Raw genomic sequence first — 27,928 nt, 5'->3', positions numbered from 1 at the left:
CACTTTATTCTAGAATGGCAAAAAAAGTATGTTCCCCGAGGTCTAATTCGCCACCCTCAGCATCACTCTGCGCCCCACTATTTCAGAAGTACTGCTGTATTTCAACTTCAAGTGACTCTCCTTTTTGTAAACAAGATGAACTCTTCTCCTCGAAGATACGATAAGGGGATAGGAATTTATTGTTTACATTTTGTATTTTTCCCAACTTGTACAAATGGGCAGGGAATTTCCACTCGTAAGTCTGACATAGTGCCCTTACGAGGTTAATTTGTGGGCTGAGACAAGCCTGCCTATATCAAAAGTAAAATAAATAACAAAAAAATCTGAATTTGTCATTACGGCCTGCAGTGAGAGCAAGCATCTCATATGTACCGTATGTTATCAAATGGTGCCTTCCTCCACAGTTCGCATAAAACATGTCTTACCCACTCAGACCCGACTGCCCGTCGCACAGCCAAAGCTGGCCCCGCAGCTCGCAACCGCTATGCCAGCCAATGGACCTTGAACCGCCCACATCCTCCAGTCTCCTCCCACACGCTAAGCACGGACTGGAGGCTCCCAACGCCAAGAGTTGCGGGTTCTGTTGACAAGGAGAGTGATAGCTACAGCGTCAGCCCATCTCAGGATACCGGTCAGTACTTTTTAAAAATTCATATAATGTAATTAACATCATCACATTTGTTGCTCTCATTAACATTGTTACATCACTAATAAGTCTGTAACATTTACCCTGTGCACTAACATGCTACATTGACATCGGGTCCATATCCAGACCGTGCTCGCAGCAGTATGGTGTCAACGGAAAGTGCTTCCTCCACTTACGAGGAGCTCGCCAGGGCCTACGAGCACGCGAAAATGGAGGAGCAGCTGCGCCACGCCAAGTTCACCATCACCGAATGCTTCATCTCCGACACGTCCTCAGAGCAAATGACCGCCGGCACCAATGACTACACTGACAGCCTGACCTCCAGCACGCCGTCCGAATCGGGCATCTGCCGTTTCACCGCTTCCCCGCCCAAGCCTCAGGATGTTAGCCGGGTAATGAACATGGCCGTGCCCAAGGCCCATAGACCGGGTAAGACAATTATTTTCAAAGTCCAAATGTGTACATCCTGACATCCTGTACATTAATCCATACAAACATTTTTAACTTCCTGACGACACCATAACCTCAAATTCCCAGCGGTAAAAAAGTAACTTTGTTACTGTACTTAAGTACATTTTTTGTATCTGTACTTGGGTAGTAAGTAAGTAGAAGTGGTACTTTTTACTTTTACTCCACTACGTTTTACAGCACATATCTGTACTTTTTACTGCACTACTTCTTAAATTGTCGCCTGCGTTAAACATTGCTTTTTGTTTGATTTGGGTTTTTTTTTTTTTTGTTGTTCTCATTGTGAATTGATCGTTTCTATTTCATGCCTCCGGTGCATTAGTAAGCCCCGCACAATGACTGTATACCGTAATTGAGCACTAGGGGCTGCAACACAAATGCAAGCAAGATTATGCAGGTGAACAATACTGGACTGTCTCAGAAAATTAGAATACACAATATTCTAATTTTCTGAGACAGTCCTGTACATTAATCCACCATTTAAAGCAGGGGTGTCCAAACTTTTTGCAAAGGGGACCAGATTTGGCGTGGTAAAAATGTCGGGGGCCGACCTTGGCTGACGTCCTTTACATAGAACAATATACAGGACTGTCTCAGAAAATTAGAATATTGTGTATTCTAATTTTCTGAGACAGTCCAGTATATTGACCAATAAAAATCTAACAGTGAGAGCAGTGCGCCTTCAGGTGGTTGCTGCACATTCTTGTCCAGTAGGTGGGGGTATGCACTTCATAGTTGCTTGCAATTTTTTTAGCTTGTTAAGTTGTTTACAGTGCATTCAAAAAATAACATAAAAACATTGAACGCCTACACTACCTATGCATATAGTGCTGCTACCGTTAGCTAAGTGTGGATACCACGTGGGGCCTGAGGAAAAAGAGGGTGGTGTCCGAGTCAAAAAGAGCTGTGATTAGGCGAGGTGGAGCGCACACAAATCAGCAATGCGACGTGTAGAACACAGTAGTACAGTGAAGAAAATAAGTATTTGAATACCCTGCTATTTTGCAAGTTGACCCACTTAGAAATCATGGAGGGGTCTGGAATTTTCATCCTACTTGCATGTCCACTGTGAGAGAGATAATCTATAAGAAAAATCCAGATATCACAATGTATGATTTCGAAACGATTTATTTGTGTGATACAGCTGCAAGAGAAAACGAATGTTAATATTTGGTAGAGTAGCCTTTGTTTGTAATTACAGAGGTCAAACGTTTCCTGTAGTTTATCACCAGGTTTGCACACATGGCAGGAGGGATCTTGGCCCACCCATCAGTCAGGTTTTTGGGCTTTCGATGAGAAACACAGAGTTTGAGCTCCCTCCAAAAGTTTTCTATTGGGTTTAGAGCTGGAGACCGGCTTGACCAATGTAGAACCTTGTTACGCTTCTTACGGAGCCACTCCTCACTTTTCCTGGCTGTGTTTTTCGGGTCATTGTCATGTTGGAAGACCTAGGCAGGACCCATCTTCAATGCTCTGACTGAACGAGGTTGTTCCCCAAAATGTCACAATACCGGGCCCCAGTCATCCTCTCTTTAATACAGTGCACTTGTCCTGTCCCATGTGCAGAAAAACACCCCCAAAGCATGATGCCACCACCCCAATGCTTCACAGTAGGCATGGTGTTCTTGAAATAGTACTCATCATTCTTTTTCCTCCAAACACGGTTAGTGGAATTATGACCAAAAAGTTCAATTTTACTCTCATCTGACCACAAAACCTGCTCCCATGACTCCTCTGCAACATCCAAATGGTCATAGGCAAACCTAAGGCGGGCCTTGACATGTGCTGATTTAAGCAGGGGAACCTTCCGTACCATGCATGATTTCAAACCACGACATCTTAATGTATTACCAACAGTAACCTTTTCAGGTCATTGACAAACTCCTGTCGTGTAGTTATGGGCTGACTCCTTACGTTTCTTAGGATCATTGAAACCCCACGAGGTGATATCTTATATGGGGCTCCACACCGATTGAGATTGACCGTATGTTTAGCTTCTTCCATTTTCTAATGATTGCTCCAACAGTGGACCTTTTTTCAACAAGCTTCTTGGCAATTGCTCCGTAGCCCTTTCCAGCCTTGTGGAGGTGAACCATTTTGTCTCTGGTGTAGGGCTGCAGCTACTAAATATTTTAGTAGTCGATTAATCGATGGACTAGTTAGTTCGAATAATCGAGTAATCAGATAATTAACATGAAAAATTAAAATACCTCAGCTGAGCCTCAAACGTTTTTTTTTTTTTTTTTTTTTTATGAGGATCTATGTACAACAAAAGAACATTTGGCTAATTTACATACAAAAAAAGTCCGCTAGCTTAAATGCTACAAAATGCAAAAGTTTTGTTTTTACAATAGTCTTAACAAATGGTTCAGGCACATATTCCCACAAAAATGGCTAAATACACATATAAACTAAATTCTGAATTTATTAAAAAACAGCACAAACAAAAACTTAGCTTACGTTGGTCTTAACAGGGAGCAGTTGTTGACCAGAGGGCAGTGTATCCACCCTAATCAATAAAACTAAATGCAGACACTTTCAAAATAAACCATTATACGCCACTTTTATTAAACAAATACTCGAAGCAACAAGATTTAATTCGAATATTTTTTTCTAATCGAATACTTGAGTTAATTGATTAATCGTTGCAGCACTACTCTGGTGTCTTTGGATGGCTCTTTGGTCTTGACCAAGTTTGAGTCTTACTGATTGGATGGGGATATCTTACATGAGGCTCATGTTTTTGCCTGGCACGGCCAGACTGTTCTCCCTGTATTTTTCAAACACAGTGAGAATAGTCTGGGACCCAGCTCCTTAAAGGCCTCTCGAACCTGAACGAAATCATCCGTACAATCAGATTAGTTTATTTGTGTGACGTGTTCTTAACGAGCAACGTCACTCTTGCGCGTTGGAAGTAGTCTCCACAACAACATAGATGGTGAACGGGAGAGCCGAGAATATGTTCCAATCCATGGTAAATTCAGTTTTAAATGACCAAAAACACATCGACACAAGTCATTGACAACAGTCTGTCTCGCGCTAGCCATGTTAAATAAAGTTCTCCGTTCTCCACTCACGCTAGAGTTTCTTGTCGCTTTACCAATGTCACGTCCGCCCATCGCTGATTGGTGCAAACCGCTGTCTGTTTGCTGTGGCTTGCTCTGCCCTGGGAATTTGATCCACGAGACGGTCGCCAGAATATATCGCTGGAACAGCGGTGATTCTGGAGTTCCAGGCTAATCATGTTTAGCTTCTTCCATTTTCTAATGATTGCTCAAACAGTGGACCTTTTTTCACCAAGCTGCTTGGCAATTGCCCTAGCCCTTTCCAGCCTTGTGGAGGTGAACAATTTTGTCTCTGCTATCTTTGGACAGCTTTTTGGTCTTAGTTACAAGTTTGAGTCTTACTGATTGTATGGGGTGGACAGGTGTCTTTATGCTGCTATCGACCACAAACAAGTGCAAATGATTCAGGATAATACATTGAGTGGAGGTGGACTTTTAATAGGCGGACTAACAAGTCTTTCAGGGTCAGAATTCTGGCTGATAGACAGGTGTTCAAATACTTATTTGCAGCTCTATCACACAATTAAATTCTTAAAATTGAGAGTTCTGGATTTTTCTTTTTAGATTCTCTCACAGTGGACATGCACCTATGATGAAAATTTCAGACTCCTCTATGATTTCTAAGTGGAAAAACTTGCAAAATAGCTGGGTTTTCAAAAACTTATTTTCTTCACCGTACGTGAATCACTTGTACGTGTGGATACGTTGACATCCTATTCTATGCTGCCTGATCGCTAATCCTGGCACTGACAATCTCTCTACTTGATTGTATCTAATTGCACCCAGTCATGCATGAAAATGTATTAGTGGTTTTAAATTATGTGTCTTCTTACCTGTATGTCCTGTCCTGCAGGAGGCGAGTTGGTTCACCTTCCTCCTTACCTGCGCATGGACTTCCTGTTAAACAGAGGCATGTCCTGCTCAGGGTCATCCAGGGGGACAGCGAGCGGGGAGAGAGCGGCCATGGGCCAAGCTTGTCTGGAGCCCCAGAAAAGCCGTTCACTGAAGCGGCCTTCTCGCATGGCGCCTCCGACGCCGACAGAAGCCCCTCAAGCGAGCAGGGACCCGCCGGCCCAGTGGCAGCCCGGCTCGGCTGCCACGCTCCCCCACAGAGAGGGTTCTGAGTTGGCCCAAGCCGCCAAGCTCAGCACCTCCCAGGAGTCCCTGCTGGACTCACGAGGACATCTCAAACAGAGCAGCAATCCCTACGCAAAATCCTACACGCTGGTATAACAGCAGGGGCTCCTGGGCGGGACTAAGAACTTACTCTTACGCTGGACTTAACACTCAAGTGCAGTAAACTGACTCACCACATAGTTCTGTATATATGTCCGGGCCCTCCAAGGGTGCGGTCGATTTTACTAATCTACTTTTATTTATTTTAGAACTTCCTTTCATCTCTTCTTTGTGTTTCTTTTCTTTTTATCCACTTGAAAATAAAATCTGAAAAAAAACACACAAAAAAAGACCTTCACTCATCAGGAATGACTGCAGCCAGATCGCTGCCAAGCTAAATGAGTAACGGGGAACATTATTTACTCTTGATTATTGTTCGTTCTTTATAACTGATGAGTGATTATTAATTGTTAGTTGACATCTATTAATAATCATGAAAATGGATTACCATAGCGAAAATGTTTTCATCATAACTTGGACATGTTTTTTTGTTTTTCTGGATTGAAAGATAAGGATGAGAAGTCGTTTTTTTTTTTCCTATGGAACGTCACTGGATGAAACTTGGAACATGAGAATTTGACAACCCGTTCACTTTTCAGCTGCTCTCAAATTGTTACTTTTTTGGAAGAAAAAAAAAATCTATTTCCTATGGATGCATGGGGACTGACAAATTCAAAGACGATGAGAATTACCATCATAGCTGGGCAGGCCAGCCGAGCATTTTGTCACACTTATGAAATGATCCAATGTGAAGATTTATTATTCTTATTACTATAAATATATATATAAAAAGAGAAATCACTTTTATTTGTGGATATTACAGGGAAGAATTGATTTGGTTAATAAAGTCTTTAGTCATGTTTGCACATATCTTGTTTGAATTAGGAAATGGCGTCTCTGTCGATCTCTCTGTCCCATTCTCCAATGGTGCAATATGAAGAAAAAAAAAAGTCTATGAAAACTATTGCTCTATACTGTACTGTAATAATGAAAAATAACTATGTTGTGAGTGTACTGGACACATTCCAGCTATGTCTTCAGGTAGTTTGCCACTGCTTGTGTGCCAGGGTGGTGAGTGGTGTTAGGCTAGAACATGGCGGGTTTCCAAAAATTAATGGTTCGCACTTCACAGCGCCCCAACTTGAGTGTGTCCAAATAGATACCCATCCCTCTCACTGCACTAGGAAGAGTCCTTGGGGCTCTCACTCTCCTCAGTAGATCTACTGTTGCTGCATTGCAGTGAAGCTCCTCTACAGGGAAATAAAATGTGAGACAATCCAGCAGATTCCCCCATTCAAAACAAATATATATGCTTAAGAAATTGGAGAAAGATAATGTAATAAGAAAATGCCATTATTTTTTTTTTTTGTTTGTTTTCTTTTTGTGGGCTACCCTGGCGTGTATTGACTTTCTGTTCCTTTTTTTTACTAAAGGGAGAAGAATATTAGCCATTCTTCTGTGAGGTTATTCTGTCTATTTCTATGATTCCTTTTATTCCTAACTGTCTGCGTTCTGATGTTGAGTTTTTAACAACAAAACAATGTCACATTTTATTTTTTAACATCAGTGTTCACCATGGTGGCACTGGAATAAAGATAAACTAACACAAAATTCAAATTTGCTTAATAAAATGGCTGTTCCCCAATGTGTCCTGCACGAGTTTGGCATGAATAACCCGGATAATAATGGTGTTGACAGTGATGCTGTTATAGTATGGAGGACCAGGAGTGAAAAAATTAAATAAATACACAATAAATTTGTTAACTGACATGTTAGACTTAGCAGAACACGTCGACGCAGGAAATTCAGACCCTGAACAAGTGACTTACAAAACACAACGGTTTAGTTTATGACTACGGTCAGGCCAGCTTCCACAATGCCAGCCATGTTGGGAAAGAAGGAGCAATAAACTCAAACCCCGCCTAGTCCACTCCCACCGAGTTTGATGAGCTAATGACGGATAAAATTCTTTTATGCAGTTACAAGGGGAATGGGAGTGCAAATATGAAAGATAAAAAGTGAAATAAATCCTAAATGAATAAATAACGCAATGAATAAAACTTGAAATAATGTTGAAATAATTTTAAAAAAAAAAAAAAAAAAATTGAAATAAATAGATGAATAAGCGTAAATTGAAATAAATAAAAATTGAAATAAATAAATTGAATTTTTTTTTTTTAATTGAAATAAAAAGTTAAATTAGTAAACATAAATTGAAATAAGGCGGAAAACACTCAGGTGACTTGAAGTTCCACTCTGAGACCCCCAATTTGGATCAATTTCAAAATTGGCCGATTTGCACGTGTGATACATAATTGGAAAGCTTAAAATGTCAATTTTCTGGAGCAACAAAATTTTTGAACAGGAGGGCATTTTAAAAATATGCATGTATTTTTTAAACAGCAAAACCCTAATTGGAGGTGAGAGCACGCGAGAGCAGAATTAAAGACGCCATGATTTTAACGAGATATTTTTGCCATATAGCATGTATCATCGAGTGTCAAGACACAGATGTGAATGGCCAAAGCTGGATTATTTGGGGATTTTATGGGTGAAACATGGTAATACTGTATAACAAGGGTCGCGATGCAGAAATCACAGACGTCAAGGAGTAATCGAGATTTTCATTTTCATATTATTTACCCTTTTAAACGTTTTTTTTTTTTTTTTCTATTTTTCTTTGTTTGGATCGGTTATTTATCATCTAATATATTGGGGGAAATGTGACAGTAACGAAAAAAAATACAATTAAGTGATAGTTATGAGGTAGATATAAAGATTTTAAAAAATTAGAGTCACCTCTTGGACGTCCTTCAACCCTGACAAACCTCATTCAGTGCTTCTTCTCTTGCTGCTTACAACATTTACATGCGATCCTGATTGTTTGCACCAAGCTCCGAACCTTGGGGGACCGAGCCTTCGCTGCTGCTGCTCCCTCACTCTGGAACTCACTCCCAAAACCCATCAGGAACTCGGACTCATTACAAAACTTCAAATCACTCCTAAAAACCCACCTGTTCAAACTAGCTTTTCCCACCTCTTAATTCTTAATTCTGTCTTTTGTGTTATGTTATGTAAAGCGTCTTTGAGTGTCCAAAAAAGCGCTATATAAGTTTGAGGTATTATTATTATTATTATATCTGTGACTTTTTTACAGACGCCATTTTTGTCATTGTGACGTAATTTGTTTAAAAGTTTAAAATATGCGAGTGAATAATTTTATAAAGTCGTTTTTCTTTTTTAAACTAAATGTTAGACATCAATTAATGATTCTAAGCTAAAAATGACATTTTGAATAATAAATATAATTACTTACCTTCTTTTTATGGCTAGGTTGAAACAACAGCGGTTGCGCGACGTCTGTAAACGGGGGGTTTCAGGGTAAAACGTACAAATTAAAAATAGTTCGGGGACTTAATGCGCCATGAATCTGCTATGGCAGCATACAGAAATATTGTTCTATCAGACACAACAGTTCTTTTGGCTTAAAATACAGCAGTTTATTTTATAGAGGGGTGCGAGAGCAGAAACTCCTTTTTCAGCCTTGCCTGTGTTTTCCGCCATAAGTAAAAAATAAATCAATTAAAATTGAAATGAATAAAACTTGAAATAGAAAACATTTAAATAAACGTTGAAATGATTAAATAAAAAAGAAATTGAGATTTTAAAAAAATAAACATAAATTGAAAGAAATATTAAAATAGAAATAAATGACACATTTAAAGATTTATTTCATTGTGTATTTAGTTATTTACTTTTGATTGTCCTTCATATTATAGTGGAGGTGAGCAAAGATTCATTTTTACTACTAGAGGTGTCTCAGTATTGATGTTGTACTTAAAATGAGATGATGTTGTGGAACACTGACACGCCTGCAGGGAGCAATGGTGTCCTCTACAATTTAAATTCCTAATTTACAATCACTCAATTGAATCTGAAATGTTGCTTTCATAAACTATGCAATCTATCTTCCTCTTTACAATTAACCTTGTGTGTGCACGGCAAGGGAATAGTTTTAAAACCATGGGCATAATTATCATATTCATTGTGTACTCTGTAGAGCAGCTTCTATTATGTTTTTTTCTCCCCAATGGCACCCAAACGGATGGTAGAAATTTGAATCAGTGTTGTTTTTGACAGCCCGTTTAATTCTCTTCTTAATGTCTTAATACTTATGTTATATTTTAGTCATCTCAAAATGTGTTTGCCTTTGTCTAGCTTTTGTTGATGAAAACTCAAGAGTAATTTCGTCGAGTTTTAGTCGGTTTACTAAAAATGTTTTAGTCTGTAAAATAAAAGTAATTAATTAATTATTTAATTAAATAAATGAAGGGTTCCAACTTTTTCGAATGAACATTGACCGACGTTGTCTACAAGGGCAACACCAACTTGGAAATTATAAACACTCAGTAGGAAAACTACATTATTTTCAATTAATTAAACCTACTTGAACACCACAAACTGTAAGTAAAAAAAAAAGTTGTCCAAGAGTTTAAGAGTCGACGTTTACTTTAAATGTTTTTCTCTGTAAAATTAAAAAAAAAAAAAAAATCTCCAAAAATAAATTAATAAATTAATAAATAAATAAAGGTTTCCACCTATTTCGAATCAACATTGACAGACATTGTCTACAAGGACAACACCAACTTGGTGATTATAAACACTCAGCAGGAAAACGGTACCATATTTCTCGGACTATAATTTTTTTTCATAATTTGGCTGGGGGTGCGACTTATACTCTGGAGCGACTTATGAAATTATTAACACATTTTTATATCATTTCATATGTTATTTTGGTGTTTTGGAGTGACACTGATGGTTTGACAAACTTGTTAGCGTGTTCTTTATGCTATAGTTATCTGAATAACAATAATAATAATAATAATAGCTATGTTACGTTAACGTACTGGCCACGTTCGCATTTCGTTGTTCATGCATCATGTAAAATTTTCATACTAAACACTTATATTTTTATTTTAAATTGCCTTTCAAGATTAAATATCTGTTATATGTGTTGGATTTTATCAAGTAAATTTCCCCTAAAAATGCGACTTATACTCCGGTGTGACTTGTATACAGTCCTCAGTGATCTCTCGCACACCCCCATACTGGATGTAACTTTACTGTTTTCTGAGTGTATCTCGGATCCATACGGGCTCCAGTAGGTCTCCTGCAATATTTGCGACGACTGTGGTGTAATTCAGTGGAAGATTCATCTGAAAAAAATCCACCTTTTGCCTTGGTAAATACCACACGGTTTTTCACCGTATTGGCCCGAATATAAGACGGCCCTGACTATAAGACGACCCCCTCTTTTTCAAGACTCAAGTTTGAAAAAAGACTTTTTGAACACCAAATTAATTTTTATACGGAAAATAATTACGGTACATCTGAAATAAATGATTATAACAATATATTTGAGAGAAAAAGCATGTTATTTTGCCTCATTCAAATCTGAACATTGAAATATGTAAACTAAAGTGCAATCATATTCGTAAATGAATGGCTTCTGGTATTTGAAATGTAAATAAACCAATATATTGTGATAAAACAACAAAATTGCAATAATTCCGTTAACCATCAAGGTGAAGTCTAACTTTCACTGTTGTCTTGAAACAAATCTGAATAAGGAAAAACATTGCAATAAAATAATGCAAAGTGGTTAAATTAGTAGCTGAGATCTGTCATGCCAGAACATCGCTTCAATGATATCTGGCGCCATCTAGCGTCGTGAATGGGTATAATGTCTAGACCGTGAATATAAAACGACCCCCACTTTTTCAGTCTTATTTCAATGCAAAAAACAACGTCTTATATTCAGGCCACCACGGTAATTAAAAGTCAGGCTATTAGCAATTGTTTCTACAAAATGGATAGGCGACAAGACTTTTCTCAGGGACTGTAGTGTGTGATGATCACTCTGCAAAGACTTTTAAAGGCTAAAACAACATTGCACATTCTCTCTGGCCAAGAAAACAAATCTTACCATGTGTGCAAGCCTATGTGGAGACTGGATAGCACGTCACGAGTGACACAACCAGTCACTGCTACATGCAGGCGAACTACACATTAAATGTCACACAAAGTACTGCGCATATTCGTCTCGTTCTCGTTTCGCCAGATGAAAACTGGCATTTGTCTTGTTACGTTTTAGTCTCCCAAAACTCGTTTTTAGCTCGTTATTGTCATCATTGACGAAAACAACACTGCCTAAAACACGGCTGTGAAAAGCCTTTTTCTCATCGGGGGGACTATGTTTGTTCCTTACGACATCAACCACACGGTGGCGCCTCATTATGTTCGTTTTCTTCTTCTGTTGCTACTCACTTTTTGTCGGAGTCAATTGTAACCACGTGTGCATGGTCCGTTGCACTCCCGACGAGTGGTCGAGCTGGGTTTATTTATTTTGTGTAATATAAGTGCATAAGTGGAAGTGTGCTCCATTTTTACTTTTTATGCACACATCCTGCCCTGCTACGCATTACAAATGGCATAATATAAGAATGCTTTTTTCAGGAAGTCCATCATGTCTGGATACAATAACAGCATTAAACAGTGTAAGTCCAATAGGAAATAAATTTGCTCTTTTGCAACATTTATTTCTTTATTCATTTCTCTTTTGCGGGTGTACAGGAATTTACATGCATAGTGTGCTATTGATCCGTTTACATACAATAAATGAGGTTGTTGTTTTTTTCCATTTATTTTGGAGCAACTTCAAATGCTTACTATGGGAAAGAAACACATAGAAAATCAGATCGCACACACTTATGACTTTAACAAATGGGGGACTTGGAAAGGCATTAAAAATGAAAACTCATGTATTGCCATTAACAGCTTTAGACGTCCAGTCCATTCTGATAGGGCGGATGAGCAACAATCATTCGTCTGTCGCCGTCAATACAATACAGCCAATACATTAAAAGTGATTTAAATTTAACACACTGTTGCTTTCAGTATCTCAATTTGTGAATGATCACTGCCAGTCATAATTGACTGGGCGTCTATCATCATAAATGGTGGCTGATGCGTTAAAAATTGCAAAAAATTGGATTAGCCCACTCTTACTCTCACTCGCTCAATTTGAGAATTTTCACTGCTAGCGCTCCCAGTCGCAATGGATTGGACTTCTATTGTCGTCAATAACAGCCAGTGAGTTAAAAATGTCAAAAATGGATTTAGCCTACTCTTGCTCTGTTTCTTAACTTCTGAAAAATCATTCCCAGCCCTCTCAAGTCAAAGTGGATTGGATGTTTAGAACTTTCAAGGGCTGACAATGACTTAAAAATTACAAAATTACAGTTAGGCCACTCTTGCTCTCAGTATCCCGATTTGGGAATGATCCTTGACAGTCCTCCCAGGCATAAAGCATTGGACGTTTATCATTTACAATGACTGTCAATGAGATTGTATATACAACAATGGAGTTGGACCATTCTTGCTCTCAGTTTCTGAATGATGGAATACAGTGATCCCTCTTTTTTTGCGGTTAATGGGACACCCCACGCCAACCCGCAAAAATCGAAAATCTGCTAATTATTGGCGGAGCTTATTTACATTTTTTTTTTAATATTATTTTTCGTGTGTTAAATGTTTTCATTCAGACTTAACAGCATTGGAAAGACATACACATACTGTTGGCAAGTGTTTTCCCTTTTTTTCCCTAAAGTATAATTGAAAAAAAAAAATTAATAAATAAAAAACCCAAACAAACAAACAAAAAACTTAAATCTATGTTTTGTTAGAAATGTTTTTTTAAGCTCTGCAAATGTAATAATTATGATATAAATGATAGATATATGAAAACTGATTTGTACGTGTATATATGCATATATCTTAACATTTGAAAGGGAACCTCGTACTTGAAGACTTGTAGGCTCTAATAGGTCACAATTGTTCTCTTTTACTAAAATATGTCATTAGAAACACATAAAATATTGCCTTTGATTTAAAAATTATCATATTTAGTACACGTTTTGACCTACTGAGGGCGCCATGTTTTATGCGTGCAATGGACGCTCGGTGTGATTACGTAGTTGGCCTGGACTGGGAGAATAGCTGTGCTAGCTAGCAAACGAAGCTAGTATGACAATTGTCATGATTTTGTCACATACTGCTACTGGTCAGGTTGTTTTGTTACTGAGCTGTGCAATGAGTTCCCAATGTCGTACCGGCATCCAATTCCAGCTCATCACCAGTGTCTTCCAACCGATCCTAGGCAGGTTGCCAAGATATTTACTTGCTGTCCAGTGTAGCACATTTTGGCAGAACACCAGTTTTGTCCTACTCTCGTCTCGTTACATCTCATCCCGTCTTTACTGTTGCTTTTGTTGCTCGTTTTGTGAAATACTGTATCGACAGTGCTGTCCTGGTCATTAATGTTCCTCTCGGGTTCAAATTGAAAGGGCTGAACAGATGACATGTTTATGTCGCTAGTCATAATCTGAAAGCTCGGCAGCGTAGTCCTGCGACGTCAACAACAATAGCGGCGTACTAGTTAAACAAATTTTACAAATTGTATAGAAACGAAAACATCAAGAGAGGTTTTATTATCAAATTATTTTAGCTCACACTAACGTTTACCTTTTAAGAACTACAAGTCTTTCTGTCCGTAGTTCCCTTTAAAATGAAACCTTTTTTTTGTTTTTTTTGTAACTGAAAAAAATCTGCGATGGACTGAGGGCGCAAAGTAGCGAGGGATCATTGTATTCACTGCCAGCCCTCCCAGCTCCTATGGATTTAACATCTCTTGTCGTCAGTGGTAGGAAATGAGTTATAAATTACGCAAATGAATTCGGGCCACTCTTGCTTCAGTAGCTCAGTTTGTGAATGATCACGTTTCCCAGTCAAAACAGATGGAAGTCTATAGCCATCAATGGCAGCAAATGAGTTAACACCCTAAAACTCTTTTGATTGTAGTGCATTACGGCCAATTAAATTGTGAGCCCAATAAGTGTCAGTCTGGAAAATCACCCACAGATTTATGTTCCCTAATCAAGTCACTCTTGTTCACCACTAAAAGTATAAATAAATAAATAAAATATCACAACTAGAATATGAGAATATTCAATTCAAAAATGATACATTGATTTCAAAAACATTGGTTTGCTCCAGTACAACCGTAGTAGAGTTCAGGAAGATGCGGTTTGATTGACATGCAGATGTGAGGAACCAGCAAGCCACGGCGCCTCTACGACTTGACATCCTGCTCCTTCTTTTTCTGGAATTTCCTGAACTGCGACTGAATGGCTACAGCCGCCTTCTCTGTCTGCGGGCTGTCCATGTCGATGTCAAAGTCCGCCGGGATGCTGTTCTTCTTTTCATCTGTGAGGAAACAATTGATGATCGACAGATGCATTAGTCCTATTATCTATGTTTCATTTCAAGATTTAAATTTAACTAACTCGAATAGCGCTCTAGTAAGAATCTGCAGCTTCTAGAGTACATATACTGTGACATTTGATTTGTGTTAGCATTCAGGAAGTGGGGGAGTTGTGTCATGTGTGACATTTAGTTGGGGGACAATATGTAGTCCCAGATGTCAGTGTCATTGGGCTAAAAGCGATAAAGGTTTCTCAAATTGGTGAAAATGAACGCGCCTGATCAAATAATCCATTAACTAACCATTTCTTAACCTAAAATTGTCAAATTCCTTAATTTCAGCCTCTTAACAGGTCATATTTAATTGCCGTGGCTCTTCATGAAGACTTTGGTACAATTCTGCTTTGTCTTTATGAGAAAATGACGCATTTCAAAAAGTTATGGAACGAATCAATTAATGAATAAATAATCAAATCACTGAAATATATATATATTTTTTTTAATGTTTTGTGAAATTAGTTTTTTTTACTAAAAGTCGCTATTTTTTTCCCCTCATTTTTAATCATGTGATTTATAGTCTATTACGGCTTGTTTGTTGATTTATATGGGTTAGTAGGTAACACTTTATTTGATAGTGGCGTCATAAGACTGTCATAAGACCGTCATAATTATGACATGACACTATCATGAGCATTTTTTAAATTTGGTTTATTAGGAGAAAGCAGAGAGCAGGAAGGCGTTAATGGGACAGAAAGGAAAATAGAAGAGGAGAGAGGAACAGAAGACGAGAACAATCAACAACAAGAAATCATTTAAAGGCCTACGCTAACCCCGTTCCTACTCTCCCAGACGACCTGATGAGTGTCTAGGTTGTCATGAACATTAATGAATGCTTATGACAGATGTCATTAAGTGTCATCCGGCAAATTTTGTCAATAACTCCATTTATGTCCAGCTCAGATTGTTTACATCCATTCAAAAGTGAGATAATTTGCCAGATGACACTTAATGACATCTGTCATAAGCATTCATTAATGTTCATGAAAGTGTCATGACATAATTATGACGGTCTTATGACGCCGCTGTCAAATAAAGTGTTACATGTTAATAGCTTTGGGTGTAAATATCCCATAATACAGTGAGGACAGCTGCAGCTTGTAGTCGGTGTATCTTATCTATGAACAAATGCCATTTTCATGTCAAATTTGGTGGGTGGCAGCCTATAGTCGGTTGCCTTATAGTCCAAATATGACCATACTGGAGCCGTAGAACAAAAGTTTTTTTGGGTTTTTTTTCTTCTTCTTGTTTATTATGACAAAGCAGCGAACGGGAAGAGGTTATGGAGGAACAGAAAAAAAGAAACACAAACAACAACAAGAAATACATTGAACGCCTACACTAACTATAAATATATTGGTGCTATCGTCAGCTAGATGTCTTTCCGGTTGACACCATGTGGGGGGCCTGTTGACCAGGGAAAGACGGGGACGGGGGTGGTGGAGTCTATAAGCTAAGTAATTTGGAAGGGTAGAGTGTACACAAATCAGGTCTGTGATCTAGAAATCAGTAATCATCTGAATCCCTTGTGAGTGTAAGCCCGTTGGCAACCAACCCTACACCGCCCCATCGCCAATCCCGGCCCTGAGGCCCCCCACCCGAGCGCGTGCAATCACATCCAGCGGTGCCGACCCCCACCAAACACGCAACAGCCACACAGACGAGCAGAGACGTCGCGCAGGTACCACCCCAGGGCCGCGGCGCCCCACCCAGCCAGCCCAGGGATGGAGAGCGGGCGGAGGTTAGAACAAAAATTAATTTTTCAGCCTTTTTAATGAGTTACTATCACTGTTTTAAAAGTGTTTTCCATGGTGTCAAATATTTTGCCTCTCACTAATGTGATTATTTCATCAATATTTCATATATTACAGTATCTTTGGTCAGTTAAAAGTACCGTATAAAGTGTTTCCACTTTCTAATGCCAAAAGGTGCAGTCTTTGCTGATGTACTATATACTGTAGTTTGGATTAAAATCTAAAGCGCACCACAATACAGGCACATCATTATTTTAACTTACAGTATTTGTGCATGTTTTTCTTTTTCAACCACATTCTGATGACCTCATTGGTAGCTTTTTCCCCTCTAATCAGGATGTGAACTTTTAAAACTTTTTCATCTCCAGAATGATTTACAGTTTTAATAACAGAGTGGGATTGACTAGGGGCAAATATTCGTGACTTTGAACACACGCCTCATGCATCAGTCATTAAAATGATTTGGTTTATTTCGTTAAAATGATTGGTTTCAGTCCTCCATTCAGCATGCATGTAGGAGGGGCAAAGAACTGTGTGCTGTGTTTTCCCTCGTGTTATGATATTGACAGGGCCTACTTCCATTTAGTTGGAGATTACTGGTGGCCTTGGCACTCTTTGATTTGAACATGTGACAGGGAATCAATTCAATTCAATGTCATGTTTGCAAGTCACCTACTCAGCGTGCATCTACTTCACAGTGTTAATTCTCTTCATACAAAAAAACTAGCTAAGCATCTCAGTCCAGAGGTGGGTAGAGTAGCGAAAACTTTTACTGAAGTAAGAGCAGCATTACATCAAAAATAATTTTGCTTAAGTAAAAGTACTAATCCCATAAAATTTACTCAAGTACGTAAAAGTTAAAAAAAAAATTGGGTGAAAACAATAATCAAGAGATGAGTAACATTGTGAGTAACCGCTTACAATGTCTTGATTTTTTTTTTTTTTTTCTCAGCACAACATAGTCTATATAAACTGTTAATATTGTACTGTAAGACCATATTAGGCCGACAAAAACTACACAAAAAATATTCAATTCCGACTAGAAAAATCTCCAGAAATGAAACATCACCCATCCAAAGAGCATTAGTGCCCTGTAGTGGAGAAAATATTTTCTACCATGAAATTAAAACGATTATATCACCACCCGTCCAAAGAGCATAAGTGCCCTGTAGTGGACAAAATATTTTCTACCATGAAATTAAAACGACTATATCACATCTCCGTTTATCCATGGTCTACCAGTGCTAAATAAAAACCTGGAGAGAGGTTGAAATCTGCGCGTTTGACTGAAATAGTATATTTTTAAGGTGCTTTTAAGACGCCTTGTGATTGAACAGGCCAAAATGATCATTGGATTTCTGACTGCAAGCTTGTGTGAGGTCATGTGATTGTATTGTTACGTGTGATCAGTGTTGGGCACGTTACTTTAAAAAAGTAATTAGTTATAGTTACTCACTACTTCATCCAAAAAGTAACTGAGTTAGTAACTGAATTACTCTGTAGTAAAAGTAACTAGTTACCAGGGAAAGTAATTATTTCCGTTACTTTAAAAAGAAGTTGTTGTATGTCAAACAATTTTCAAATTTTCTGAGCATTATTCGAGTCAGTTGAATAAAGAAGAACAGACAGGAAGTTATAGATCCTTGTAATATTTATTGCACCTCGCCAGCAACAGATTTATCTTCCACTTGAAGTGCAACACAAATAAACAGTAAACAATATAATAAAATAACAATCAGCAGTAAACAATAAAAAAGTGAGTTTAATCAATTAAATCTAACTCTCACAACCTGAGACAACTGGTCAAGTAGACATAGCCTACTGTACTTCAAGTATTTTGACTTGAAATAGTCTTTATATCTCCACCTCGTAAAGGACAAATTTTCCTCTGAATGCTCTGCCATCATATCCCTCTGCATCTGTTTTACGTGTGTGTGTTTGCCGCACGCGCTGTTCCGGTTGGTGTGTGAAAACACCGGCTCTGATTAGCTTACCATGACACATGATTCTAACCCTCAGGCAATCACAATCACTTCCATCGCATCTATCCATGTGGTGCATTCAGGTAGCCTCGTCCCCCTACTCCTACCGTCACCCTCAAAGCGTCTGCCGTCCTCAAGATGGAAGCAGCATTCTTGCGGGCTGACAGTAGGGGATGGGAACGAGGCTAGCATTCAGGTGTAGTAAACACAGAAACGTTAGCAAGCTTTAGAAAGCATTGTCTAATTGAATGAGCAGGGACAAACAGCCTGGAGTCATAAGAAGTACGTGCTGTAATATTCTGATACAGAATTATCCGAGGCACCCTAAAGTGCACACGGCGCCAATATTGTTTTGCTCACATGATGCAGGAGTGAGTTAGAGACACGGCCTGCCGAGAGCCGTACGTTTGTGTTAATGTTGAAGTTATATGTGCTATTAAAGAAACAGAGAGCCAGCACGTCCTGTGTGGTATATCTTTGCTAAGAAAAAGCACAAAACAAAACACGTGCGCTATTTTCGAACCTGAACGCACCCCAAGTCTTGGATGACGAATAAACAGAGCAGAGTAGACTCGCTACGGCTGGTAGTCTCTTCAATTTATTCAGAGTAAGTAATGCACCGCCTTTGACCGTCAGTAAAGGTAACAGCGTTGTAACGGTGGAAAAAATAATTAGTTAGACTACCCCGTTACTGAAAATATAACGGCGTTATTCCCAACACTGTGTGTGATTAGTATAATGGAGTCATGTGATTATTGTTGCGACGTCTCATTGATGAAACTGACAGAGCCACTATGGGCATCGCTGGCAAAAAATACAGTAAAATCTAATATGTTGAATAAAGAGGAAAAAATGTACTACTACTCTTCTATTAATCTACTTAAGTAAAAGTATAAAGTATGGTCTGTTAAAACTACTCTTAGAGGAGAATTTTTCTCACAAAGTTACTCAAGAAAATGTAAATGTAATGCATTACTACCCACTTCTTCATCAGTCTTTCACAAGTCTGTTGTGCTGCTGCATGAATGAACCAAACTGCCAAAGCGCATGATGGGAACAGAGTTTTCCCACAAGAGGATTGCGAAAGGTCACATTAAAATTGGCTCCCAGGAGAAGTTCAGTACGAATGTGCAGTCAGTGCGTGATCAAGGCCACATGTTGTGAATACTGAGGAAGTAAACCAAATCATGGCAAATTGTTTCAACTGTCTCCATCGAGCTTCTTTAGAATCCGAATGTCCTGATCGAACATGTGATCAGAGGTGAGCAGTAACGCGTTACATTTACTCCGTTACATTTACTTGAGTAAGTTTTTGAGAAAAATAGTACTTCTTAGAATAGTTTTTCCACACAATACTTTTGTTTGAGTAGATTTGTGAAGAAGAAACACGACTCTTGCTCTGCTACTTTGGGCTACACTAGAGTTGTTACATTTTTCCTCTTTATTCGACAATTACTTTGTTTTTGCCAGAGATGCCGACAGTAGCGCTACCTGTTTCACCAATGAGATGTCGCAACAATAAACATATGACTCCATTATACCATTCAGTGGTAGTAAGGTCCCAGTTGAAGCCTGGTGGGTCCCAGTTGAAGCCTGGGACCGTGTGCTTTGGTCAGATGAGACCAAGATTGAGCTTTTTGGCAACAAACACTCTAAATGGGTCTGGCGTGCCACGAAAGATGCGCAATGTGAAAAGCACCTCATACCCACTGTGAAGTATGGGGTTGGGTCAGCGACGCTGTGGGGCTGTTTCGCTTCCAAAGGCCCTGAGAACCTTGTTAGGGTGCATGGCATCATGAATGCTTTGAAATACCAGGACATTTTATATCAAAATCTGTTGCCCTCTGCCCGAAAGCTGAAGATGGGTCGTCACTGGGTCTTTCAGCAAGACAATGACCCTAAACATATGGCCAAATCTACACAGAAATGGTTCACCAGACACAAAATCATGCTCCTCCCATGGCCATCTCAGTCCCCAGACCTTGTTTTGTGGCAAAAAGGGGTTGTACAAAGTATTAACACCAGGGGTGCTAATAATTGTGACACATATTATTTGATGTCAAATAATTATTTCTTTATGTGGGATTTTTTCCCCAACGAATAAATGCACCTGTATTGAAGGTTGGATTTTTCTCTTTTTTTCCATTAAGGTCCCATATTATTTGAACTAAAAAAATATATTAGAAGCTAAAAAACACATCTTAACCAGGGGTGCCAATAATTATGGAGGGCACTGTATTTCTATATGGATGATAAACTAAAGAATACTTGTTATAAAATAAATAAATTGGATAAAAAAGAGAAAGGGCGCTGTGGTAATCCCAAACATGAGCCGCAGCAGAGTCAGTGCATTGTTTGCGCACATGAACGCAGTGGCCCCGCCCTCTTTTTAATCTTCCCCTCACGCTCTTGCATTTATATTGATCATAAAAATATGTAGACTATTTAAACATTAAGGAAACTTTTTAAGCGTTTTTTTTCTGCCAAGTCGAAGAAATCAAATAAATGTCTGTTGCTGCATTTTGTCAAGGAAATTACACATGAACTATCCACCTGATAGAACAGACACACAAATATAAAAGATATAAATGTTTAATCAATATGCATTTTAGTCTTGTTTAACTGGGAGAATTTGTTACAAAAGACAGGCTTTATTTTGTTATTATTATTCACATAGGCATCCTTCAAATGTGATCACACAAAACGCAACCATTTCCCAAGTAGTGCTCTGTCCAGGTCTGACTGACGCATTGCATCCCCGCATTTCCTACTGCTAGGTCCTCACAAATAAAAAATAAAATTTCTGATTTTTTTCGGGCTCGGGCCTACAAATAAAACGCAAAATTACAGCTTTTTATTTGGGCTCTGGCCTGCAAATATAATGTAAAATGTAGGCATTTTTTCGGCCTTGGGGATACAAATATAAAATACAATTTCGGGTTTTATCGGGCTCGGGCATGCAAGTTAAGTTAATTGCTCGGGCTCAGAGTGGGTCGGGCTGGATTTTTTAGGCCCGATCTAGGCTCTACTTCACGTCCCCACGTGTTGACATGACACGTCGTCAGGATTTAGTGGAGTTGCACGTAAGACTACGGCGTAGGGTCGTAAATCTGGTCTGTGTTGACGGCGTAGGTCTGCTGTCACTGCTACGCAGAAGCATAAATCAGCTTTAGTGTGGCACACATCAGAGCAGAGGAGGTGCTTGGAGAAAGAGGTGGAGGTAGGTACCACCGAGCGTTTCAACATCCCCCCACCAGCAGACAGACGATTTATTTGTTTTTAACCAGGGAGTGCTCATATAGACCCTACTCACGTGACGTCTCAGCCATGCCCCCGCGCCATGTTGTCCGTATACTCGTCATGTTAATGCATTAGCGCTTCGTGAATTCCTCCTATTATGGCGTGTTTTTCTGCTCGTTAACATTAATAATCAAAATGGTGAAGTCGTGTGTGGCGGTCGGTTGCAAAAACAGAGAAGATAGACAGAGAGACTTGAAGTTTTACTGTATTCCGAGAGACCCAGAGAGGAGACTGAGACTGACTGCTGCAATTCGACGAGAAAACTGGGCTCCAAACAACTACCACAGATTATGTAGTAGTCATTTTATATCTGGTAAGATGCATTTAATATATATTTTGAGGGTTTTGGGCTGACAACCACAATTAAGATCATTGCTAGGCTAATCGCCGACAACATACACTCAGACGTTGTGAATGAACTACCTGAAAATATATAATTATAAGGGGATAATCAGACAGTCTGCGATTGGCTGGCAACCAGTTCAGGGTGTCCCCTGCCTACTGCCCGTTGTTAGCTGGGATAGGCTCCAGCACCTCCGCGACCCTCGTGAGGAATAAGCGGCATGGAAAATGAATGAATGAATGAATAATCAGACAGTTGTCATACAATTAATTTACAATTTCACTATTGAGGTCAAAAGCCAAAAAATAAATTCAACTAGGGACAATCTGGAGTAGTGCTATCGCACTTCATATTTATTACATATTATATATGTATGTAGTGAGAGTGCTATCGCTAAACCATATAAACATTAAAAGCCCTAGCTCCATTGACAAATGACATGAAATACATTAGACTTGACAGTGGATGTTAGCAAGAACAAAAGATTTTGAATTGAAAATTTCGTAACTCACCTTCCCGAGCACATGATAGATTCATGCCGAATTTTCGTGGACGAGGACCTGTTTCACCCAACCAGCTACGAAGTATTTATAAGCCTCCAAGCTCCTAAAGTTTTCAAACTTTCGTGAGAATAGGCTGATTTTGTGTGGACAAGATAGTTGTAAATATCAGGGTAGCTAACAGATGTCAGGCAAAGACGTCGAAGACAGCGGGTCGAAAAACATCGATTTAGGCATCAAATATGGATCTGGCGAATGGATAAACTGAAGCTTTTCAACATAACGCCTTATATGCAACGCATCCAATGAGTTTACAGCGTCATGAATTGCTCTATAACTTGCACGACTAATTGAAAACAATGAGAATAAGTCTAAAAATTACAGACAATATGGCGGCCGGATACAGTGACACGTCATTTTGTGACGTAGGTGAGTAGGGTTTATAGCATTATTAGCTAAAAAAAGTGACATTTGCATGCAACCTCCCCTTTAAACTGGCGTTAATCCCTTCTGACCACTGTAAGGCACGTTTGATCGCCCAAATGTTTGCAAATGAATATATTTGAACAAGGAGCCTGATATGTGTTATCAGCACCCCAGGAGAAGTGAGACAGTGACACGTTCCCTACATTTACTGCTCGGTGTGCTAAAGGCAGCTGTGAATAGGTTGCTATTAACCTACTGCAGCCTTTGTGTGATGAGAAGACTGACTCCAAGGGGTTGAAGAGTATTACACTCTCAACTCTAATACACTTGAATTCCTGTGTGGATTTTATCACTCTGTTAAAAATTATATTAACTAAGTGAAAAGAAGATTAAATCATCATTTTTTTTTCTTGATAAAGCCTTGCCTAATTCAATATCGAAACAATTCATGCGTGAAAGGGCAGGCAATGAAAAAATAAATAAAGCATTAACATTGAATTTCTTCTTTTATTATGCATATTCTAACTTTGCAGAACGGCACATTTATACTTGGTGCCATTCATGAATTTCAAAGGATCCTGCCAAACAGTAGAAGCCAAATGATTCAGTTTATACACTCAAGGGATTTGAATTACATTAAAACACCAACAACACTAGATGGCCCAGTTTGCAAAGTAGGTCTTCCAGTGGATTACATCCACATCTACTCCGGTTTGTTTTCCCACATAATTGTTGGACAATTGGCCGTAATTCCCCATGATGTAACTGTCCTCGAACACCGAGACGATATATTCTTGGTATGTGATTGGAATAGAATTAGACAAAATCATGTCGTTTTTAGAGCTGTGAATAACATGCATTTTAGGTTTAATACAGGACACTTACAGTGGTATGAAAAATTATCTGAACCTTTAGGAATTTCTCACATTTCTGCATAAAATCACTAATGTTATCTGATCTTTGCCAAAATATCACAGATTTAAAAACAGCGTCTGCTTTAACTATAACCACCCATACATTTATAGGTTTTCATATTTTAATGAGGATAGCATGCAAACAATGACAGAAGGGCGAAAAATAAGTGAGTGAACCCTCTGCCTACGGAGACTTAAAGAGCAATTGAAACCAATTTTTACCAAACAATTACAGGTCAGGTGTGTGCTCAATAACTGATGAGTGGTTTAAAGCTGCCCTGCCCACTATAAAACACACACCTGGTAAGAATTGTCTTGATGAGAAGTATTGTCTGATGGGCATCATGGCTCAGTCAAAAGAGCTGTCTGAAGACCTGCAATCAAGGATTGATTTGTATAAAGCTGGGAAAGTATACAAACCATCTCCATAAGTCTGTATCTTCATCAATCGACAGTCAGAGAAGTTGTCTACAAATAGAGAGAGTTTGGCACTGTTGCTTCTCTCCCAAGGAGTGGCAGTCCACCAAAGATGACGCCAAGAGTTCAGCGCAAAATACTCAGGGAGGTAAGAAAGAACCCTAGAGTGTCTGCTAAAGACAAAATACACTTTCTGGAGTGGCCAAGTCAAAGTCCAGACTGAACCCTATTGAGATGCTGTGGTATGACCTAAAGCAGTGTTTTTCAACCGGTGCCGCGGCACACTAGTGTGAGATAGTGATAGTGAGAGATCGTCAGGTGAAGACTGCAGAGTGGTGACGTAGCAGGAAGCAAGCAAGCAAGGAGGAAGGGAGAACGGCATGAGAGCAAGTTAGCGGTCGCAAGTTGCGGATGCCGCTGTTATTCTGTTTATTATTTTCCACTGTTGCCACAATAAAGCGGGAAAGTCATCACCGACTCCTCTCCTTTCTATTTCCCCATTCTGGGCTATTACAATATATATATTTTTTTTACGTCGTCGGACGGAGTTGCAGTAGGAAGGAAGGAAGGAGTAGATAGAAAGTTCTCGGTCGTTTGCAGATGAGCGAAGTTTGCTCGTATTGCGTTCAAAAACTGCCGGGATTTCTAGCCATCAACGACCTTGCTGTCCACGACAATGTGGACCCCATCACCTCTAATGCACATTATTTGGTTAGACTCGTCATGTGTCGATATACTCGAAAGGGTCCTTTCTATTTTATCCATATGTGACGACCGTCAATCCTCCCCCGTGTTATATTACAACACATTGTTGAGAACAGCAAGGTGGCTAATGGCTAAAAATCGGAGCAGTTCTTGAATGCGACACGAGCAGCACAGCGCCATGGTGCCAAGCAAGTTTAAACGTCATCTCTAAACGAAACACCCGTCGCCTCAAAACAAGTTCATGGACTATTTTGTTCGCCTTCGTGAAAACACAGAGAAACAGGCAACTTTTTTTTGAAAAATAAAAACAACAAAGGAAAATGAGAAAGCCCTCAAAGCCACTTACCTTGTTGCTAAATCCAAAACGTCCGACACCGTGACAGAGACATTAATACTGCCTGCCTACAAAGCCATTGTCTGCAAGATGCTCGGCCCTGATGTGGTTAAAGACATTGCTCAAGTCCCCCTGTCTGATAATTCTGAGCTTTATCAAGCCTAACTGCTTTAAAAAAAATAAATAAATAAATAAAAACAAAGACCTAGAGCTGTTGAAGAATAAGGATATCGACTTTGTGTCCATCTAAACAGGTTCAAGTTTCACACTAAGTAAGTATACGTACTGAAAAATTATTTTATAATTTAATATACAGTACAGAAAATAATTTTGGAACATTTTTGGTTTGTGGTGTGCTGCGAGATTTTTCCAATGTAAAAACGTGCCGTCAGTCAAAAAAGGTTGAAAAACACTGACCTAAAGACAGTGATTCATGCCAGACATCCCAGGAATCTGACTTGGCCACAAAATATTAAATGTGATGGTTCACTTATTTTTTCCCCCTTCTGTCTGTCCTTCTGAATAGTATCCTTATTGAAATATGAAAAACTATAAATGTTTGGGTGGTTTTAGTTAAAGCAGACACTGTTTGTTCATCCGTGTGATTTTGACAAAGATCAGATCACATTTGATGGTGATTTTATGCAAAAATGTGAGAAATTTCAAAAGGTTCCGATACTTTTTCATACCACTGTATATGTTAGACTGACTTTTTAAAGGCTCAGGAACCTTTTGTAGGTTTTTGGAATTACACATGTGGCAAGTGTGCACATTATGGAAGCTTTTGTTAATAATAAGCTGAAAAATCTTAATCAGTAAAGTTATGAGGAACTGCTTCGGATGAGCCATTACATGCAAATTGACAATTTTGTTGGTTTAATCTTTTATTTTAAATTGCCAAAATTAAACAACTTTTAACTGATATTCAAATTTTTCAAGCAGTACTCTATGTACTTTAATGTAATATATCGTTGGTTTCATATTATTTATGGCATAAAATTCAACTACGGGATGCTAGAAGGGCCATAATTTATCCCGCAAAGGGGGGTTGCGTTAATGTTGTTATTACCCAGTTTGACAGATTCATTAAAAGTGTATATTACAACCGGCCTAAACGTCAGGCCAACCCACCGGGATTTGTCCAGATACTCCCAAATAGCCACTCCGGGCCTGGTTATAAATAATACCCCCCAAAAATAAAATTCTAATTTTGTTTGAAATGTTTTAGTAGAGATTCAGTTTTGTCATTGTGGGGTGGGATAAAAGACAAAAATTGCATTTTATGGAGTACTCCTATACAAATTTTTAAAATGTATTTTCAAGCATTCTTTTTTCTTTTAGTTTTAAGTTTGGGTCTCAGGACAAGAAATTTTACTAATAAACTGCATGTCCTTGCATTTTGGGTGGGAATTATTTAAAATTTGATGACTGGGGTATAAAATGTCCTTAAATTTTGGATGTACAAGTATAAATAAACTTCAAAATTTCAAAGGGCTATTTTTGTACCATAGTGGTGGTCTGTCTGTCTTCTCTGCTTCCTCTCTGTGCAGGCAAGCACATCAGCACCTTGTTTGCGATTAGCCTCGTGGGCACAGGTAATGTGAGGATTTCATTTTTAGACTCTCCTGAGCCTCAACACCATCTAGCCTCTGCTACTCGGGAGCATCAGCCAGTTCATAGTTAGTTTATGTGACAAGCAGACCCCAGGATGTAAAGTGGGGGCCTCTGCGGTACAGGACAAGCACTCCAGTCCACTCCTGCATGGGAACACCAGTCTTTGACAAGGTTTGGATTATATGTCAGACTTCAGGTACATGTGAAATTCACTGGTGGAATGTAATGAAGTAAAAGTATTTAGTATATTTTAGTGTATCTGTACTTTACTTGAGTTACTTCACTACATTTTACAGCAAGTATCTGTATTTTTTATTCCACTACTTTTCAAATTGTCACCTGCATTACACGTTACTTTTGTTTTCTTTTATTCTTATTGTCAATTTTCGTTTTCATGCCTATCGATAAGCCCAGTGGAACTATACTGTAACTGAGCACGAGAGGCAGCAACACGAGTACAAGCCAGATGAGGCAGGTGAACAAGATATCGACCAAGAATAACCACCACACTCTTGTACAGTAGCTGGAGGTATGCACCTGATAGTTCCTTGAAATCTGCCATTAAGCTATGTTTTGTAGTTTTTGAGCTTATTAAGCTTCTGTTTACAGTGCAGTCAATTTGATTGCTTATTTTTTCCATTCTGCACAGTTTTAAACTGAGCAGTCAATGAATTTTCTGGTTGTATTTATGTATGTACAGTATGTATGTATGTATGTTCAGTATGTATGTACGTATTGTGACCGCACACGAGGTAAGCCTGGCCAGGAAGGAGTTTGAGACGCCAACGTGTCCAACTAAACAGTTAGAAAAAACAGCGGGTTTCCCCAAAAGAAAAAGGCCGAAATGTGGTACAAACAATAACAAAGTAAGCAATCAGCTAAAATGTCTCAAAAATGGCAACTTAG

General features: G+C 38.9%; 2 protein-coding genes across 5 annotated transcripts in view; one reads left to right on the top strand and one right to left on the bottom strand.

The window, feature by feature from the left end:
• dscama (Down syndrome cell adhesion molecule a) overlaps positions 1-9,807 on the top strand; it is a 200,470-nt gene extending 190,663 nt beyond the window's left edge. For 2 of the 3 annotated variants that reach the window (XM_057820055.1, XM_057820054.1), the window contains exons 31-33: positions 434-631; positions 773-1,075; positions 5,033-9,806. In XM_057820055.1, the coding sequence (XP_057676038.1) occupies positions 434-631; positions 773-1,075; positions 5,033-5,412 (881 nt within the window). In that variant the 3' untranslated portion in view covers positions 5,413-9,806. Of the gene's footprint in view, positions 1-433; positions 632-772; positions 1,076-5,032 lie in introns of all 3 variants that reach the window. The other variant, XM_057820053.1, reaches the window with a different exon arrangement.
• Positions 9,808-11,925: 2,118 nt separating this feature from the next.
• pcp4a (Purkinje cell protein 4a) overlaps positions 11,926-27,928 on the bottom strand; it is a 41,271-nt gene continuing 25,268 nt past the window's right edge. The window contains exon 4 of one of the 2 annotated variants that reach the window (XM_057821350.1): positions 11,926-14,679. In XM_057821350.1, coding sequence (XP_057677333.1) covers positions 14,546-14,679 — 134 coding nt within the window. In that variant the 3' untranslated portion in view covers positions 11,926-14,545. The remainder of the gene's footprint in view (positions 14,680-27,928) is intronic. The other variant, XM_057821351.1, reaches the window with a different exon arrangement.

Source organism: Corythoichthys intestinalis, chromosome 18 (genome assembly GCF_030265065.1).
Source record: "Corythoichthys intestinalis isolate RoL2023-P3 chromosome 18, ASM3026506v1, whole genome shotgun sequence".
Taxonomy (NCBI): domain Eukaryota; kingdom Metazoa; phylum Chordata; class Actinopteri; order Syngnathiformes; family Syngnathidae; genus Corythoichthys; species Corythoichthys intestinalis.
This window is presented reverse-complemented; position numbering and strand designations above follow the sequence as displayed.